At 40.2% G+C, this 16703-nt stretch overlaps 1 protein-coding gene across 1 annotated transcript in view; it reads left to right on the top strand.

Annotated features, from left to right (window-relative positions):
- Positions 1 to 761: 761 nt before the first annotated feature.
- The window catches only part of PI15 (peptidase inhibitor 15), a 31762-nt gene continuing 15820 nt past the window's right edge, over positions 762 to 16703 (top strand). The window contains exons 1-2 of the mRNA XM_089661023.1: positions 762 to 883; positions 1247 to 1585. Of these exons, the coding sequence (XP_089517149.1) occupies positions 1313 to 1585 (273 nt within the window). The 5' untranslated portion in view covers positions 762 to 883; positions 1247 to 1312. The remainder of the gene's footprint in view (positions 884 to 1246; positions 1586 to 16703) is intronic.

Below are 16703 nucleotides of genomic sequence, written 5' to 3'. Positions count from 1 at the left end.
ACTCTATTTATATTGGATTCAATGAAATTGAGTTATTGGGCAGGGTGGAAAATAAATGATCTTCAGCATGGAGGTACGCTGTTCATGAATCTGATCATATTTCGGTTGTTCGGATTATGAGACTGCATGGTAAAAACAGCGATGCAATTGACAATTTACAATCATCTTTTAACTATCAATCAAAATCTACTTCCCCATGTATGACAATTCAAATGAACGTGTTATCAAATATGGATTGATTATTTTTGCTGAAAGAGATCAGTCGGGAAAGAAACTGATCATTCAATAAAGCACGTATGGTCACCATAACACGTTTGTAACAGAAAAGTAAATAAAGTGTAATCTATAACTTGTTTGTAATAAGAAATAAATAAATCACCAAAGCTTTCTAATTGGAATCACTGTGTTCATGGTGGGTTAAGGTACCCTTGTCATCAGTTTAATATATTCCTTTTATTTGGCTGAACTCTTTTTATGAATTCCTAATGGTAGGAAACCCCTGTGTCCCAGTGAATCACAGAGTTTTCTTCATAGTAAAAAAAAAAAAAAAATGAGATCAGGTAATCTGCTCCTAATTTGTGATTGCGTTTGGAAGTGCCATTGTTCCTACCAGCCCTGTGATATGATGCCACCCAATCACTGTACTGTACTGTAAACCCCTCCTCTGCAAGCTGTACTTCTCCAGGGTCTGGCAAGAGAGTCCAGGCTGTAACATATAAAAAGCTGTTATCACTTAACAAATCCTGCAGCCAGAAGTTCCTAGCAAGCAGAGTTTTGCTTTCACTGAATTTACAACAGGATATGTCCTTCCCTTACAAGGCTGTACACTTCATAGCAGAGCAATAGAAATCTCACTGGTGCAAGACTGACAAACTGCTGAAAGGTAAGATTGGGGTGAATTTCTTTATGGGAAACTTTGAATAGAGTTTAACCTATTAGAGTCCAGACATTTTCCTATTTCGTCTTAATATCTTGAGCTTGTAGGTTTACGTTATAATATTTCTCAAAATAATACCTGCTATTATTCTAGCCAACATTTACTATACACGTTTGATAACATTTCTACTTTTCTTTATTTTTTTTTTTAAGATATTTTGATTGTTTATAGTGATTTGCGCATATTAATATTTTTTCTTTATCTTATTAAATATCACTGTTGTGCTTTAAACATCGTTGACAGTACATTTAATGCATAATATATAATATTTATTTACTTTTCACTTTTCTTTTCTTTTCTTTTATATAGGTTTCAAGAAGTGGTTTATTCCAAACCATTGTGCTGTATCTGAAGTCTGTGCATTGTCTTCCAAGCATGATTGAGATGTGCTTTGTGGCTGCAGCCTTTATATTTTCTCTTCTCTGTGAAACATATGGTTTAGTGTTACCTAATTCCACAGACTTATCATCATCAGCCAGCAATTCCACCATCCTAGAGCCAGAGCTGAATGCTCAGCTGGACTCAGCAAGTATACCCAAGGCCAGAAGGAAGCGCTACATTTCCCAAAATGATATGATCGCCATCCTTGAATACCATAACCAAGTCAGAAGCAAAGTCTTTCCACCTGCAGCAAATATGGAGTACATGGTGGGTCATTCATTCATTTATCATTAATGTGCAAGCAAAGAATGTTATCCATGCTGCTATTTACAAACACAGGAGTTTAAAGAAACCTATAGGGGCTACTATTGTTGATGTTTTTGAAGATGCAAGTTTCAGAGTTAACCATCATTGGTTTTTCTTTTGCTATTGGATGACTTGATGACCCAAACAAGAATATGCTTAGCAGTCAAGACATCTGATGTGCACATGCATGTTCTGGGTCAGGGACAATAAGTAATGAAGGAAGTATTGAGATGAAAGCTCTGGAACTTGCACTTTCAAAAACAAGTTGGCATCTTCTAACCTGTATATTTGCTAGATTTCCTTTAAAGGTGAGCTCCTGTGGCAAGAGATGATCATTTCCAATTGTAAAGCCAAGAAATATGTCCTTGATGGTTTTAGAATAATGGATACTAAAATAATTGAGAATCCAAGTAAGAGTGACACTTTTGTTGTGTCTGTGTGGAGATGGATGGGTACAGAAATGTTGTCATTTGATCCCACCCAGCTTTGGATATAATGGCCAATGATATGTACTTACCCATGGCAGCCAACAGAATTTCAGTATTCCCAGTTTAGAGCTGTCATAGCTTTCATTGATTGCTGTAGGTTTTTTGAGATTGTTTATGTCTTTGCCAAGTGACATAAGGGACTATGGGGGTGACTTACCAAAACTGGAGAGTGCAAAATCTGGTGCAGCTGTAGCCAATCATCTTCTAAATTCAGCTTGTTCAATTAAGCATTGACAAAAACCCTGGAAGCTGATTGGTTTCTGTGCAGAACTGAACCAAAGTTTGCCCTCTCCAGATTTAGTAAACTAACCCCAGTGTAAATATCACATACAAGCCTGCACAAAGAAAAAACCTGCAACCAGTCAAAAATTAGGTTTTTTTTCTATTACTAGGTAAACTCAAGCATAAAAAAGTAAAATGTGTGTTATTTTACAGTGAATATTTGAAAGAAATTGTTTATGCTTTAAAAACTGTAAAAATGTTAAATGAAAGATTGGCAGTAGGTTCACTTTTTTCATTGCTCTACTGTGTGGGATGATATGAGGACACACATCTGATTGGTTGTATCAGATATCTTTATTTTCTGTTAGGTTCATTGATGATTTTCAGCCATTTAAAGGAAATTGCAGGTAAGGGGGGTTGCCAATGCTGACCTCCTTCTGAAATTGCTAGTTGCCTGGCTGTCTTTGGTTATCATACTATGGCTCCATTCACACTGGGCCTAAAAAAATTTCAGTTTCCTTGGCAGAAAAAACACTGATATAGAGAGTTTTTGTACACAGTTTAGGTGAGTTTAGGAGAGTTTAGTGTTTTTTCTGCTAGAAAGCTCCAATCAAAAATGCAAACCAGAAGGTTTTTTTTTCCAGCCTCTAAATGTTAAAGCTTAAAATATGCCTCTAATCACCCTGCATGGACACATAGGCTAACACCGAGCTGCTTCTACAGGCACAACTCAAGACTCCTATAGAAACAGCAATTTTTAAGCCAGTGTGCATGGAGTCTATTAGTCACTGACCTAGGACATGTGTCTAGATTAGGAAAGTCCACGTGAAGTCAGAGAATGCAATCTATTTCTTCTATGTCAGTGACTTAGAAAGTACCAAAGCCACTGTACCAGCATGACAGGCAGGACATTTCAGTAATTCCAGAAGGGAAGGTCTACTGTGACAAGTTCCATTCTTATTACAGGTTTCCTTTAAACAATACTTTACATGAATAAAAATGTAAATGTATGCTGCCTTTTAACAATGATTATTAAGACGTTTATCTTCATGTGTTAGACTTCATATACATGACCACAGAAGGCTGAACATCATGCAAGAAGTGTAAATAGCTGGTGGAAGGCACCAGACACTAGTGCAGTTTACTACCTCTTGTCGCAATGAATGGCTGTTCTCTGCTATGTAAGGGTTTACTAATGCATGCACATGGATATATAACCCTAAATGCAGCCTCTGCCCAGGGTTGTGCCCCCCTGTACATGTACAAGTTTATGTTAGGCCGGGGTAATCCCTCATACAATAGCATACAGCCATTCATTCCAATGGGAGGTTGTATGGCGCACCTGTGTTTCCGTTATGCTGGCTATTTACGCATCATGCAAACTGTATGTCCTTAATTTGCAAATATTAGTAGCCATTTTTACTATTTTTTGTCTACAGGATGGATAGACAAGCACTACCACCAAGCACAGCAGCTTGTATAGCACAGCTATTGTATAGTATTTTATTATATGTATTTTATGCATGTCATATTTAAAGTATATCTAAAGGCAACAACATCACTTTCATTTTTGCTCTTCATGTCCCATTGTGAAGACGCAACAGGAATTGAGAGGTAATCTCTCCAAAGTAATAGGAAATCCCACTGGAGACAGTTATCACAGGAACAGTTGTCCACATTGGGAGATTTCATCCCTCCTTCTGTTCCAGTGACAAGCATAAAAGGTGGATTTATCACTTTCTGTTATAGTGACAATGGTTACCAGGGCCAACAGAGAGGTGCTTCTCCCTAGAGCATGGGTGTCAAACTGGAGGCCCTCCAGCTGTTGCTAAAAGTACAAGTCCCATGAGGCATTGCAAGACTGACAGTTACAAGCATGACTCCCAAAGGCAGAGGCATGATGGGACTTGTAGTTTTGCAACAGCTGGAGGGCCGCCAGTTTAACACCCCTGCCCTAGAGGGAACACAGACAGCAATAAAAACCTGACAGATAATTTAACTCTTGCCTTCCCTGTTAAAAAAATGTCCTTTAAATGTTGCAGCTGTCCCCTGCCTGGTCTAAGACTGAGAACTGATCAACTACATGACTGCTGATTGCTCAGTTCTCAGTTTTCACTGAGCAAAGAGCACTAACTGTCAGTTACCACTCTCTGCTCTGCCCCTCCAACTGGAGCGCCGTGCTGTGGAGAGGGTGGGAGTGGCTGGCTCTGCCTCTTAGTGGCTTATTGAGATGCTCAGTCAGCTGCCAGTCAGACATTTGGGTGGATCCTCACCTTAAAGTATAGATCTTTCCAGAGCTTGTAGAGACTATGTGATGTCTGCTAACAGCAAGCTTTAGTCTGCTGCTGGCTGGATCTGGATCACAGGAATGAGGAAATAAGTGCACTACTGTGACCCAGAAGAGAAGTATGGCCAAAAAAGCTTTGACCATGCTTTTTTGATCAGAAGGTATTTTGCGCACAAGCCATCTGAGCCCATTTAGCACAAATTCCAGCGTATTTCCTCCACCAGGCAGCCAGGTGAAGCATATAGCCTGTCATTGACAAGAATGGTTGTGCTTTGCTGTACATGTGTATATGGTGGTGCTATCATTAACACAAGTACAGTATATTATGCACAACGTAGTACAATGTACTAGTACATATGATAGCACCATGGTATACACAAGTACAGCAACACACAGCCATTCATGTTAATGACAGGCTAATAGCTGCACCTAGGCTCTCTGGGCAGAGGAAATTTGCTGGGAATTTCCCTGAACAGGCTCAGGTGAGCTGTGTGTAAGAGACCTTAAAAAAGTACATAGCTCATTATTATACAATATATCAGATATCATGATACCAGTACAAGCACATTGTGTGTAAGTATATGGTAATTTAGTAGAAACATACAGGGGGTTAAAAAAAAAAAAACAGCCCCCCCCTCCCAAAAAAAAAAAAAGACAACCCATAGTACATGTAACAAGGGCTCTTAAGCACATGGCCATAACATGCTTCAGTTGGCCACTAGGAGATGTGTTGTTATGAGATGAAACATCTAAATTCATTTGTCATGCATTTACAATGTTGCTATGACTTGCAGTACCCTCATTGACCCAGCAGGTGTCTAGAATTACTCAACATTTTTAACAATGAGCCCCAGATGATATTTCTCCAGCATTCCACCTTTTAGTTAACAGTATTTCTTTGCATCGTACCAAACTCCTCTACTTCCAATAAAACCCAGCAGAATGGTATCAGTATACACATGGTTCAAGGAGACAGGTTCAAGCACATTTTGTTAACAAAAAGCATGAGAACACTAAGCAAACCAGGCCAGATGTAACAAAAAATCATCTAGGTGTAAACTTGTTATTATATGGAACTAATATATTTACTATTAAATTTCAGATAAAACAGATATTTCTTTATGAATAAATAAGTTTCCAGGACTTATAAGTATCCCGTACAATATATTACATTTTATATGTAAGAACCAATCTCATGTCTGCTTTATGTGTATCTATAATATTTAGCACATTTACCTGTTTTGTCTACCATATCTGATTTTCCATTCATTCACCCATGTACATAACCCCATGTTTCGTCAATTACAAACACTGTAGACAAATATACATTACACCTATACTTTTCCCATAAATAGCTCTTTTATGGCCTCCACCCACCCATCCTGTGGCTCTGATATACGTTAAATGTATGTGTACATACAGACTTACTGTACTGTGCTCAGTGCAGACTTTCAGAAGTGGTTTGTTTAACCAGTAAGTTGGTCAATCTTGGACGGCCCTGTTTACTATGATTTATTGTTTGTGTTGGCATAAAGAAACCATGCTTTCCAAACATGACTTGTTTCCTGGACTACGTATAGAGCTGTTTGTGGTCATGTAGAAAGAACAGTCTGAAAACATTCTGGTCTGAGATGTTTCACATTCTTACCTGTCTAGAAATGCTTTAAAGATCCCCCAGACAATGTGTTAAACATTAGTGGCGGCTGCAGTGACAACAGCTGGCTAGCAGGTTACTGAGACTACAGACCACCAACAGGACCATACAATACAGATGGTCTTCAATTGATTATGCTAGCCTCTCAACTTTCTCCACCTTAAACCATGGGCTTGTTGACTTCTGCATTACACAGGTCAGATGGTTGCTGAAGTAAATGAGCTCTATTGGTAAAAAATCTTTACAGTGGCATTCCAGCCTAACACTTAGCTTAAAAATGTTTCTTTCACCCTTCTGTTACCTATTCTGCCTATCCTGTGTAAAACAAGATATACTATATTGCTGAAAGTATTGGGGCGCCTGCCATTACACGCACATGAACTTTAATGGCATCCTAGTCTTAGTCCGTAGGGTTCAGTATTGAGTTGGCCCAGCCTTTGCAGCTTTAACAGCTTCAACTCTTCTGGGAAGGCTGTCCACAAGGTTTAGGAGTGTGTCTATGGAAATGTTTGATCATTCTTCCAGAAGCGCTTTTGTGCGTTCAGGCACTGATGTTGGATGAGAAGGCCTGTCTGTGCTCCAATTCATCCCAAAAGTGTTCTATTGGGTTGAGGTCAGGAATACTTAATCCTCTAGCAATGTCCAAAAATGTCTAAAAAGCCCCACGTTTACTGTAAATAATAAAATAATGATTTCATTTTGCTCCCTTAAAGAATATACCCATCCAAATAATTTTTTTGTTTCGGATAAAGTGTAAAAGAACTAGAACCATTGTCAGGGCTCCATTACAGAGATTTCTGTTTTGGTGACAACAGTTTCCCCAGACAGAAAGAGATGGCAAAATTTTCAACAGCAACACAATTAGAAATTTTATTGAACGTTAAACAGTCAGACAATGGGCATTGTAGATCTCATTGCCAGGCCTAAAGAAAGGGATGGTGTTTTAAGGGAAAGGTAGTTTCAGGAACATTCACTTTTGGAAAATGGATTGTATTTTAAAGTGTCACTGCTTGCTTTTGATCATTCAAGAGAGTCTCTCTAGACATTGCTATTTTCCAGCCTTAAAGTGGGATTCCAGCCCAAAACTAACTACGTTTAAAAATGTTCCCTCTCCCCCTCCTTCTACCTTTCCTGACTACCCTATGTATAAAAAGATATGTATGCTTACTTTTTTTAGTCTACTCTTGTTTGGTCATGTACCCCCCCATCCCCCCATGTCAGTGAGCAGCAGCTGCAGGAGAGAGGAGGGAGTGCTCAACAATGGCTGGGAATTTCAGGACCAGTGGCATCACTCATAGGCTCCAACATCACAGCTGTTAATGCTCCCTTTCCCTGCAGCAGCTGATCACTGACACAGGGGAGCTGGAGTTGCAGGATCACATGACTAGACTGGAGTTGACTAAAGATAGGTGAGTATACATAAACTATATTGCTAAAAGTATTGGGACACCCCTCCAAATCATTGGATTCAGGTGTTCCAATCTTCTCCATGGCCACAGGCGTATAAAATCAAGCACCTAAGCATGTAGACTGCTTATACAAACATTTGTGAAAGAATGGGTCGCTCTCAGGAGCTTAGTGAATTTAAGTGTGGTACCATGGTAGGTTGCCACCTGTGCAATAAGTCCATCCTTGAAATTTCCTTGCTACTAAATAATCCATGGTCAACTGTTAGCTGCATTTCAACAAAGTGGAAACAACTGGGAACAACAGCAACTCAGCCACAAAGTGGTAGCCCACGTAAAATGAGAGAGTGAGGTCAGCGAGTGCTGAAGTGCACAGTGCATAGAAGTCGCCAACTGTCTGCAGAGCCAATAGCTAAAAACCTCCAAACTTCATGTGGCCTTCAGATTAGCACAACAGTGTGTAGAGAGCTTCATGGAATGGGTTTCGATGGGCAAGCAGCTGCATACAAGCCTTACATCACCAAGTGCAATGCAAAGCGTCGGATGCAGTGGTGTAAAGCACACCGCCACTGGACTCTAGAGCAGTGGGGAGGTGTTCTCTGGAGTGATGAATCACGCTGCTCTGCCTGGCAATCCAATGGACTTGTCTGGGTTTGGCGATTACCAGGAAAACGGTACTTGGCTGACTGCATTGTTCTAAGTGTAAAGTTTGGTAGAGGGGAGATTATGGTGTGGGGTTGTTTTTCAGGGATTGGACTTGCCCCCTTAGTTCCAATGAAGGGAAATCTTAAGGCATCAGCATACCAAGACATTTTGGACAATTTCATGCTCCCAACTTTGTGGGAACAGTTTGGGGGTGGCCCCTTCCTGTTCCAACATGACTGCGGACCAGTGCACAAATCAAGGTCCTTAAGGACATGGATGAGCGAGTTTGGTGTGGAGGAACTTGACTGGCCTGCACAGAGTCCTGACCTCAATAGTACACCTTTGGGATGAATTAGAGCACAGACTGCTAGTCAGGCCTTCTCCTCCGACATCAGTGCCTGACCTCACATATATTCTTCTGGAAGAATGGTCAAACCTTCCCATAGACACACTCCTAAACCTTGTGGACAGCCTTCCCAGAAGAGTTGAAGCTGTTATGGCTGCAAAGGCTGGGCCAACTCAATATTGAACTGTACGGATTAAGACTGGGATGCCAATACAATTCATGTGCGTGTAAAGGCGGGCGTCCCAATACTTTTGGTAATGTAGTGTATGTATATTTAAGCTTTGCAGACATATCCTAATTTTGTTCTTGCTTCTGGCATCCATTTGGCATAGGCAATAAAGTTTTGAATTATAGCATCATATAACAGGGTTCAGCTCTATCCATATTTATTTTCTGCCCTGCAAAGTGTGGCAGAATTGAGAAATGCTAATGATCCCAGTGGAAGCACAGGAATTCCACAGTGGAATGTCTGGAATGATCATCTGTTCCTTTGACATGGTCCAGTACTCCCCAAAGTATGTAGACAAGTGTTAAGTGTAAGGAGATGAAACTTTAAATGAGAGTGCTTTATATCATGTCATATTTGACAGTTTTATAGTTCCAGAAAACTTTACATATGATCTTTAATGGATATGTTAATAATAAAGTGTTATTACTTTAACATCAGATGCCAATGTAATTCGATCCCAGAACATGCATCACTAGTACTTGCATCATTGGTCTACTGGCCTACAAATGCACTTGTAGAAGATAGAGCAAATGACGTGTAGTGTGCGTTGTGTGGGTGCCTGAAGTCCTTGTCCTGCTGTTAATGTTTGTGTATCATGTAGCGCCCTGTAGCATAGCTATGTAGGATTTTTGTTAGACAGGGGCTGGGTAGTAGTCTGGGATGAGTCAGCCTGGGAGTGAAGCAGGCATTCACATCAGGACAGGCTTGGAGGCTCTGCAGGGAAGGGCTTCTGGAACTTTCTGGAAGAGGGGCGGAGGATGGGAGGAAGTCTAGATCTGCATGATTAAGGGAAGTTGGCCAATCCCCAGGCAGGAGGCCACGTATGGTGACCAAGGATAACCCTTAAATGTGGAAGAGCCTGAGCAGCAGGGGAGTCAGGTGGAAGATAGACTGAAGGCAGGTGCTGAAGTGTGGAGCCTGGGAGGGGGCCCCAGGGAGGGGAGCCTACCTACAGGCTGGTTGCTGGACAGGAGGATCTTCACTGTTCCACCGCCTTTTAGGGAGGGCATCCTGAGCAGCAGGGAAGGAGCCAGCCCTGCGAAAGGCCTGAAAGCAGCTACCAACCCACCACGCTAACAGGACAGGAAAGTGTGAGTACTCCTACACCTCCTGGGCCAGATAAAGGGAGAGGTCGGTCAGGTGTGAGACCCAACTAGTTCCCATCTGGGTCTACCTCATTGTAAGATTTTGGTTTCTCTTGCCCAGGGATATCTCAATACAGCCAGGAGAAGAGGAAGGTTTCCTCTGGGGTCTGAGGAGGTACACCAAGGAGGCTTAGAGCTCCCTAAAAAGAGACAGTGCTCTATTTACTATTTTCTGTATCCACGTCTATTTGTACAGAGTACAGGATGCTAAGAAGGCTGTCCTTAAGTTTACAATTCCTGGGGCATTCCATATACCCATAGATCCCATCCAAGTTGTTAACCCCTTAATAGAAAAAACTAAAAACCAGCTCAAGGACTGTTTACTGACTACAAGGGGTTTATTTACTAAAGCTGGAGAGTCCAAAATCAGACTCCCTTCTGCATAGAAACCAATCAGCTTCCAGGTTTCATTGCCAAAGCTTCATTGAACAAGCTGAGGTTAGAAGCTGATTGGTTTCTATGCAGAAGGGAGTCTGATTTTGGACTCTCCAGCTTTAGTAAATAAACCCCCAAGTGTCTAAGTGTGGAAAATGTGTGTTGCAGAGCTTAGGGGGACCAAAAACAAGTCCTGTGGTCCTCGAGAGGATAGTTCTACAATCATATCAACATTTAGTACATTTACTTGTCAGGAATTCATTCACACTCATTTTCAAAACTTAGCTTATTTGGTATGCACTGTATATGTCTTATTGAATAGGTTTGCACAATGAACTTCATGACTATTCATTAAGTGAGCATGTCACTTATCAAAGTGTGTTTTACTGATTCATCTCACATTTTAGATTGCTGCTGCTGATTTGTCTATTTGATTGATTTGATTGCCAACTTTGTTCCTATATTATCTCTGTTTTATGCAAGACATGTGGGTATGCAATATGAGTGTATACAATTTAATTTGGTCATAAACAAACCTTAGATGCACTGTAATTTTTATTATGTTTAAATTTATTTTGTTGCTGCATAACTGTTTTCCTTCATAATACTTTGTGTACAATAGCCAGAGTTTAGGATTTAATTATTTTCATTATTTATTGTTTTAAGGTCTCATGCCTGCAAAAACTATGCATGATGTTCTGTTCTTTATGCTTTAACAGTATTAAACTGCATAACATAAACATGCCTAATTAAACAAAAATGAAAATTGTACTAACACATGGTAACCAATTAGAATTGATTTTTCATGCACCTGACTTCATATAAATGGAATCTGATTTGTCGAATTAGCTTACTGCACTTGTCGTGCAATTGATACCTCTACAAACTGCTTTAAAGGAGAACTCTAGTCAGGAATGAAAAATGAATAGCACATAAAAAGATAAAAAAAGAAACAGCTTTTGCTGCAATACTGGCTATCAATCCAATACTTTCCTATGCATTCCTTCTTTTCTGCCACTAAGCGTCCTTAGTTTTTTGTCTGAATGATGGCCAGCATCATTCAACCCACTTTCCCTGAGTCTGTCATTTTACCATTTTCCTTTACTGTTAGCATACTCCTTTTTAGCATATGAAATGAAAGGCTCCTTTTGCTGCTTCCTTCTCTCTCACTCTAAACTTTGCTGTACAGGGACTGCAAAAGACTGATACGAGGTTTAATTTGGGTATGTACGCTGTTTGCATTTTTAAAACCAAGTTATCTACTAATGAATACTGATCCCCAATATTTGTATTTTCTAGAGTTCTGCTTTGTTAATTAAACTCCAAATTATTTACAATGAATTATGTAAAATAATTGATACTATGTACAGTTATCACATCTGATTAAAGGAGCTTATTAGATTTAATTTCAAAAGGGTGCCTTAGATTTGTTGTTGTTATTTTTTTTTATAGAAGCATTTATACTGTACTGTTTGGATGTGTACCAAAGGGTTTCTTAACCCGTTAACGCCTGTGCCTCCCGGCCCTTTAAGAGGTTTCTGATGCCAGGAGGCAGGGAGGGGTTTCTGATCATGTGACCACTGTGATTGGCTGTCACAGCAGTCACATGATCTGAATGCTCCTGAACGCAATTAGAGATTTGGAGCTTTCCGTTAGTTGCTGGTAACTGTGTCGGGAGCACGCAGGGATGCGTACTCTTGACACAGCTCTGTTTACATTCTGGTACGCATATTAAGGTACGTACATTACATTTTAGGCACATTTCTATAATAGTATTTGAGATTTCTTTGTGAATGGATAAAGAGAATACATTATTAAATGTTGATCTTGGCAGCTCTTTACATTTAGTAATAGACAGTTTCCAGTATCTAAGAAATGCCTTGAAAAGAAAGGCAAAAGCTGAACATTTCTTATTGGTCTTAAAATGGTTTATGCGTCAATGATTAAAACAAATAATTATTTATATGTCAATGATAAAATATTTACAACATAATGTTCCTATAGGGTGCACTTTTGTACAAAGGAGTGTCTACCAACTTCATGTCTGAACTCCTGCAGTGACTTTGACATCCATGTGCAGCTGTGTGTGGAACATTTATTCTAATGTATGAAGGTTACTGCAGGGTACGTCATGGGGCTGATTTACTAAAGGTAAATAGGCTGTACACTTTGCAAAGGGAATTTGACTTCCCCAGGGCTTAGTGAATGAAGTATGTGCAAGCAGAATTTTTTTTTCACTTTTCGTGCACACGATTGAGTATTGTTTGCAATTTTGAAACTTTCCCATGTTCATTAGGCTCTGGGGCAAATTCCCTTGCAAAGTGAACAGTCTGTTTGCCTTTAGTGAATCAACCACTATATGTCAGCACAGGTTTGCATATCAGCATACCAAAAATGCATACACCAGCGTTTCTGATTCATCGATGTGAGGACCCAATGTTTGTTAATCATAGAGATGGATAGAGGTCCACAGAATATCATTGAAAGCTGTTAAGTTTGGCATGGGAATGCATAAATGAAGATCTCAGATCTTCACACCTTTCTATGACACCCTTAGAATAGTCACCAGTGGATTAAATAACCTACAAGCTTCTTGTTTGTGTTGAAAAATCCATTGGAAAGGTTTACCTGTACTAGTTTGTGGGGCATGACTTTTTACTTTGACTTTGCAATGGATGCAGTAGCATTTAGGATTTATTAAATCTCATTACTAGGGTTCCTTGAGAAATAAAATACCTTCCTAACTCCTCTATTTGGGCTCCAATAGCCACTGCCGAACACTGATATCTAATCTCCCTTTCTTCTATTGGAGCATTACACTTATCTGGTTAGATGTCACTGCACCCCTTCTTTACTCCAGGTTTCACTTACCAAATAATAGATAAATCATTCCTGGCAACTACATGCACAGGCTCAGCCTTCTACTCTTACTTACACCAGCCATATATGCTCTGAGATATGCCAGTTCCTTGGCTTGTATTGCCAGTCTAGAATAGATTCCTTCCAAGTTCTGGATCAAACAGTGGGCATCTGGTGCTACTAATAAAAAGTCTTGTCTTACACATCTTAGAATAGTTAAAAGTTAAACCAAATAAACATTAAAGAGTAATATTTAAGTATTATAAACACCTTTCAGCAATGATCTAATGAGCTATTTCTGGACAAATTATTCTAAGTAGGTGCATTTACATAAATATTTGGTTTTGACCATGGCCTAAAATGCCCCTGCCTGGTTGGAACTTTAACTATTTTGATTTGTATTTAATACATTGTTTCAGAAATGTTAGTGTTGCATAACTATGCTTCTGCCCCCATGAGCTCTGGCTCAAACTTAGCTTTGACTGCTCTGTGGTTACATTTTTACATATTAGCTACTAGTAAAGAGGCCAAGTCTATTCTAGGTATGCAGTGTGTCTAAAATGTTATCAGATTGACTATTTTACCTACTGTGGGATCAACTGAAAGCAAAAGATTGAATTTATATCAATCCTTTTCAAATGCTAAAACCTTGAGCAATCAAGAATTACATTTTCTGGTAATTGAACAGGTTAAACTTCTAAGTATCCATATTCTGGAGAGCAAGCCAATAAATAGTTGTTCACACATATAAGAAAAGATCATCTATGAGAGATGAGATGCTTTTTTTTTAAAAAAATTGAGCATTACAGCCTTTATACTAGTGGTAGGCAGCCTTAAGGACGTAGAAATCTACCTGTACAACTTGGAAGAAGTCAAAGATCACTGGGTACAATGTCACCCAGTGTCGCCTCCTTACACCTGATTTATACTTCTAACTGCCGTACTACCATGTTGCAGTTGCATGCATTGCATGGCAATCATTGCTTTAAATCATGTGGTGAGGAGGCAACATATCTCCTCCTCACTACCTGTAAACACACTAGGAACTCTTTTCAGAGGAGCAGAAATGCCTGCTGCACTTGTGAATGAGCCCTAAGTTGCATTCTGCAGCGGCACCCTTAGGGCTTGTTAACACGTAAAGTTGGGGGATGGCAAAACCCTGAAGCGGAGTCACACTTTTACCACCACCAATTCCTGCCACCTTTAGCTGCTGAAGCAGTAGCCAAAGGTGTACACATGCCACAGCAGGATTAAACTCCTTGTTGCTTTTAGTGGGTGCTACCACCTGCCAATCATTACCCATTTATGTAAATACAGCACAGTGCTGCCTGCTTTAACCCCATATTTGCTGTACTGCACAAAAGCACTTGCAGAGTGGCCTCATTCTCTTGAATGAGTCACGTTTAGCAGGTGCTACACCCACAACCATGACAGGGCGTATAACTCCTGCTACAGCTCCAATGTGTACACCCCTGGCCACTGAAGCCTAAGGGGGTGCAGTTGGGGCAGGGGTGGTAAAAACACATCTTAACTATGGGATTTTACCCCCCAAACTGCAAATGTAAATGAATCCTTGCTGTTCTGAGCCCCTAGAAGGCTGCTTTCACACTGATGGGCCGAGGTTTACCTCTACAGGGGGTGCAGTGCAGTGAATTTGTGACTTTCCTGGGTTAGCTTTGCCACAGACTTATATTATATCCTGAAGGTGTGGTGCATTTTCAGAAAGTGCACCAAAATTCCTGCATGCAGGGGTTTTGGTGCATTTTCAAAAAGTGCACCACACCTTCAGGATATAATAGATGTCTATGGCTAAGTGCAGCAAACCAGCTGGAAAGCTGCAGGTACAATGCACTGCACCCATGGTGTGGGTAAACTGCAGCGCATCAGTATGAAAGCAGTCCTGTACTATTATACCCAGTGTATCGCTTCACACTGACCTGAAAATTTCAGGGGGGCCCAAGAAAATACTTGCCCAGGGTCCAATCAATATTAAAGATGGCCCTGGGATGGGGTAAAGGTCGTCCATCTTTATTTTGTGCAATTTGGTGAACTTCTCCAACTTTAACTTTACAAATTATTCTCTGCAAAAAGGTGAATATAGCCTTTAGCTCTATTTTTGTGTTACATACCTGTCATGCAGCTCAGCTCTTGATCTCCAAGAGCACATGAAAGTTTTCTTTTATATACTCAGAAAACAAATGTGATCAAAAAATGTCTACATACAAATACTATATATACAGTGGCAGAAAAGTGAGTTACTTTTGGCTAAATATAAACCTCTACTGTCTAACTATACTCAAGATAATAGGGACTTGGGTGCAAGCCTATAGACCTCAAATTCTTGTATTTTAGTTAATCTCAAATTGCATTAGGAGACAATTGTAGTTTATCTTTTGTTGATTGACCTGTCCACTACATTTAGAATAAACTGTTTAAACACAAAGTGCAACCATATAATAACAGAAAAAGGCTTTATTTGCCAAAAGACAAACAAAATAATGCTTCCATCAGCAAAATGGAAAGATGACACATTAGCATAACAGCATAACAAAGTCAGCCTATCATCAGCAAAAATGAAACAATATAGTGGCTCTCAGGCTCAAGGCTTTTATTTGAGAGAGAGGTATAAAGCCGGCCATAGACAGTTCGAATCTCGGCTGGTTCAGCAGGGACCAGTTGAGATTCGAATCATGAATGGGCAGGCTAAATGTACCCAAGTTGATCGATCAATCAACTTGGGTACAACCAGCCTGTCAGATTTTATAGCCACTAACAGTATGCACTGTGTTCTTCTGGTGAGGATGGTTCAACTACCCCCCCTAATCCCCACCAGAAGAACACAATGTCTCTGTGGGAGGGATTCCCCCATCAACATTGACTGTGTTGATGGGGAATCAGGTGACTTTCTTTCCTGAAACCAAGAAAATCATTCCATGTATGGCTGGATTAACAGTCCAAAGAACCCCTAGGTCTCTGCCAGTGGAGGCACATCCCTCGGTGGTGCTCACAATTTAGAAGTTTAACAACTTCGTCAGACAGTCATCTCACTCTCATATATCCACTAACCCTCCTGTGTTCCCTGCAGGTTCCTGAATATAAACCTTCCAGCTGGTACACTTATACTCTACTGCCTCAAAATAAGCATAATCCAATAAGGGTCCACTAATAGCCCATCCAGGATCCATCCCTGATGTCTGGACATACCCCCCCCACCTCAAACCAGAGGTGTTGAAGGCACCATGAATTACAATATACTTGAGAGAGAGCTCCAGAATTTTGATATTGTCTCTTGGGTCTATGCTCTACCACAAAACTATATCCCTAGAGAGACAATAACTAATGAGTCATTCTGGTGCTTGCTTACTTGTTTTGTCCCATCAAGGGAGCATGGACTGACACCAAGCGAAGTCTTCTGCCCAGCAG

The sequence above is a fragment of the Staurois parvus genome, unplaced genomic scaffold (assembly GCF_062004578.1).
Source record: "Staurois parvus isolate SC_StPar_1 unplaced genomic scaffold, SC_StPar_1.0 ptg001302l, whole genome shotgun sequence".
NCBI classification, from domain to species: domain Eukaryota; kingdom Metazoa; phylum Chordata; class Amphibia; order Anura; family Ranidae; genus Staurois; species Staurois parvus.
This window is presented reverse-complemented; position numbering and strand designations above follow the sequence as displayed.